Source organism: Helobdella robusta (genome assembly GCF_000326865.2).
Source record: "Helobdella robusta unplaced genomic scaffold HELROscaffold_7, whole genome shotgun sequence".
In the NCBI taxonomy this organism is placed as follows: domain Eukaryota; kingdom Metazoa; phylum Annelida; class Clitellata; order Rhynchobdellida; family Glossiphoniidae; genus Helobdella; species Helobdella robusta.
The window spans coordinates 821,959-826,173 of record NW_008705398.1 but is presented as its reverse complement, the minus strand read 5'-3'; the positions used below and the strand labels follow the sequence as shown (position 1 = coordinate 826,173).

General features: G+C 39.2%; 1 protein-coding gene across 1 annotated transcript in view; it reads right to left on the bottom strand.

Annotated features, from left to right (window-relative positions):
• Window positions 1–3,866, bottom strand: part of HELRODRAFT_164706 (hypothetical protein) — a gene marked incomplete at both ends in the record, with an annotated part of 7,117 nt that extends 3,251 nt beyond the window's left edge. Inside the window, 3 exons of the mRNA XM_009030699.1 lie at window positions 1,030–2,333; window positions 2,439–2,627; window positions 3,143–3,866. Coding sequence (XP_009028947.1) covers window positions 1,030–2,333; window positions 2,439–2,627; window positions 3,143–3,866 — 2,217 coding nt within the window. The remainder of the gene's footprint in view (window positions 1–1,029; window positions 2,334–2,438; window positions 2,628–3,142) is intronic.
• Window positions 3,867–4,215: the final 349 nt, after the last annotated feature.

The window sequence follows — 4,215 nt, the reverse complement described above, 5'->3', positions numbered from 1 at the left end:
ACTTTTTTGATGATGTCTTTTCGTTCAGCTTCATCAGTTTCGACGTATTTTTTCTCATTATTTCCTTCTTATAATCTGTCATTCTCTCACTCATACATACATACATTCATTCATTTATTCAATCATTCAGTCATTTATTCATTCATTAACTCACTAATTAATTAATTAATTAATTTATTCATTCATTCACTCATTCATTCATTCTTTCGTTCTTTATTCATGCAAAAGATTCCGTATCTTTCAAAATTCAGATCATCGTCGTAGTCGTCGCCATCATCCCCACCATCTCTCACCATCTCTCTCTTAATCACCATCCCTACTATGACGTAAATGGCGTTTTATGACGTCATATCATTACGGCGTCAGTCGCGATGACGTCAGATGATAGCGAAAGTTACAAGGGCCGAGTCTGTCTGTCCGTGTAATTGGAAAATGAAACGGCAGTACTATTACGACCCCTGTTGCAACTACTACTACTACTACTGCTGCTGCTACTACTGCTACTGCTACAGCTACTACTGCTACTGCTGCTGCTACTACTACTGCTGTTGCTACAGCTACTACTGCTACTACTGCTGCTGCTACTACTACTAATACAACCAGTACTACAAATTTCTACCATAAAGTAGAAATGGAGTGGTTTGTTTGAAATCTTGAAGTTCGTTTTAAGAATTTTACATAATCTTATTATGTTAGTTGTATAGTGTTGGTGAATGTCTCCTTCAGATGATTTCAACAAATTATTTGTTCTTTTTTTTATTTTTGAATGAATTGTTCATCATTTTATCTTTAAAAATTGTTGTGATTTCATTTTTTAGGTTTGCAAATTTTTGCTCGTGCCATTTTTTAGGTTGACGAGAATATTATTACCACTAATAATCCCCACTCTTTATATCAGACACGCATCTACTTTACAGCCGCAACCGCTATCTTCATCGTCGTCGTCATCGTCATCATTTTCACTTGTGTTTCAGAAATCACACCCCAGCCACACAAATAGCAGTACAGCACAAAAATTGAACTGCGTACCTTAACTTCGACGGTGTGCATCTGATTCCCGGATACGATCAGCTTCCTCACTCCCCTGATCCTCTCCACGGCTACATCCGTGATATCCCTGATCTGGTTTCCCCTCAAAATTAACGTCGTTAAGCGTATTAGTGGTGCCAGATGTTCAGCTCTGATGACGCTGATGTCGTTTGCGGAGAGATCTAAGATTTGCAGCGACTCTAAACTCTGCATTAAGTTGCCAAGCTTTCCGCTTTTGAACGCTCCGCCCAGTTTATTCCCGGCTAGATTTAGTTTTTGAAGCTGATGGAACGCCTTGAATACGGATCTGAATTGAGTGAATTCGTTGAAACTGAGATCCAGAGTTGTGAGAGTTCGATGCAGGACGTCAAAGAAGGAGTCGTCAACAGCTGCCAGGCTGTTGTGGGAAACGTCCAGCGTGTAAACCTTCAAATGGCCGAGAGGAGATAGTACGGAGAGAGCGTTGTGCGAGAAATCGAGAATTGAGATGGAGGACACACCGACGAAAGCTTCGGCGTTGAGGTAGGTGAGTTGGTTGTGGCTGATGTTCAGCTGTTGCATGTCTTCCGATCCACCCAACCAGCCCGGCCTGAGCAGAGAAAATTTATTGTAACTCAAATCAACGTATTCCAATGAAGTTAACCCCGCCAAGTCAACATCGTTCAGCTGGTTCAAATGCAGACTCAACCTTCGCAGTTTCTTCAAAGCTGGAATATCATTTAAAAAAGTCAGTTGACCGCCTTCTAAATGTAAAGTTTCCAATTCTGGCAGTTCTGCAAACACACCACTCTGAACTTGCTCCAAATCGCAGTAAGAAACCAACAAACTGATCAGTCGATCAAATTTTGAGACCATTTTGACGGTTAAGTTACTGAGGAAGGTCTCACTAAGATCCAACCGGGCCAAGTGGTTGTTAGCAGGAAATGAAGAAAAAACATCTTCCAACGACGACTTGTTCACCAGACTTCGAGCTAAGGTCAATGACGTTAATGAACTTAACCCAGAAAAGGTCAACTTATCAATATGCATGATTCCACAATCGCTTAAGTTTATAGTTTCTAACGATTGTTTAGCCGATTTTACGAAAGCTTCAAAATCGCTGTCGCGTAGGTAGCGGATGTCGTTGCGACTTAGATCCAAATATCTTAGCTTGGTCATGCGTGAATATGACGGGTCAAATAGGGCTGACGTGATCTGGTTGTAGGCCAAGTTTAAAATTTCCAAATTTGGGACAAAGACGGAGAGACTGTGAGGAATGAGTTTTAGCTGGTTGTGGCTCAAGTTAATCTCCTTCAGAGACGGCGCTTCGCATGAAGGTTGTTTGTTGTTATTATTATTATTTGTTGTTGTTTTTGTTGTTGTTGTTGTAGTAGTAAGTAGTTTGTTAGTGTCTTGTGACCGCAACGGACTGTTCGTCTCCCAATATGTCAGTTGATATTTGCTCGTTATGGAATCATTGAGACCGAAGTAGCTACCATCGTTGCTGCTGCTGCTGCCTGTGTTGTTGTTGTTGATGATGACGTCACTGTTGTTAATGTTGTTGAAAGAATTGTTGTTTGATGCAGTTGTTGGTTTTTTCATCCCATTGAGATCACCATCTGTTGAATATTTAAATGCGTGTCAGTTGAATAAATTAATTTTGAATAAATTAATTTTACCTGTGAAACTCAAATGTTATGTCAAAATTACTTTATAAGTGGAAATGGAAAAGTAGTTTCACTTTCATTAGACAGAATTATGAGCTAAATTTGGTTTATTCGTTTGTTAGAAAAAAAAAAAAAAAATTCAAAAATAAGGTTTCAAATGCAGTCCAATGTCTTGTAGATATAAAAATTATTTCACTCATTAACTCAACAATTGCTACTATTATTTTAAATACTATTGCTACTTCAACAACTACCACTACTACAACTACTGCTACTACAACTACCGCTACTACAACTACTGCTACAACGACAGCATCAATAGCAACATTTATTACTACTACAATTACGACAGCCACTATAATTACAACCCCAATTACAACTACGACAGTTTTGCTACTACGACAATTGCTACAACCACAATAATTATAGCCACAACAGCCACAAAAGCCACAGCGACAACGGCCAACCTGGCGACTTTGTTGAACCACTAAAAGCATTCGTGATTGAGACGGCCGATAAAATCGCTGGAGTAAAAGTAGCGGTTAAAATGGAAGGAGAAAAATTATTATTATTATTATTATTATGGTTATTATTATTATGATTATTATTATTATTATTATTATTGTTGTTGTTGTTGTTGTTGTTGTTGTTATCATCATTGTCGTCATTATTATTACCATTATCATCGTCATTATCGGCTCTTGTTATCTTAAACAGTTTCAGCTTATTGGAGCTAATGTCCAACTCTTGCAAACTTTTCAAGTTACAGAAACTGGTGCTTGACACGAATTCCAGTTTATTATTCTCCAAAATCAAAACCGAAAGTTTATCGACGGTAGCGAAAGCGTTTTCTGGAATTTCCACCAGTTGGTTACTTTCTAAATATAGCTTCCGGGTGGCTCGTGATTGACTGGGGAGGTAGGCTAGGCCACGCCTACTGCAGTCGACTGTCTCGAAAAAGGTGAAGCAGTCGCACTGTGGCGGACACCACTTGTCGGCTGGTGAGAGATCACGTGATTCGCCGTTGAGATGGGGCGGTGGTGGAATGACGTCATACGCTGATAATGACGTAATAAAAGTGGGGAATTCCGAGATGGTGGTGAAAATGGTGATGACGAGGAAGAATGGGGAGAGATTGTAATTGCTGAGGTGGTAGCTTTTGTTGTTGATGTTGTTGTTGTTGCCGTCCATAATGTTAGTTAGAACAAGCCGACAATCCGGTAGCAATGATGGATACGACGATGAAGATGACGACGACGAAGATGATGGTAATGATGATGATGATGGTGGTAACGATGATGATGATGACAACAATGCTGATGATTTTGTCAATAAAATTGACTTTGTTGATGATGACGACAACGATGATGATGTTGATGTTGTTGTTGATGATGATAATATAATTCTTGAAGACGATGGCTTGGATTCTCTTAGCTTCACAGCAATATCATGCACAATTATTATCTATATCCCGTGCAGTTTCAGCTAAATCTTCAGAACACACTGACATGATATCATCGTCAATTATGATACATGATAT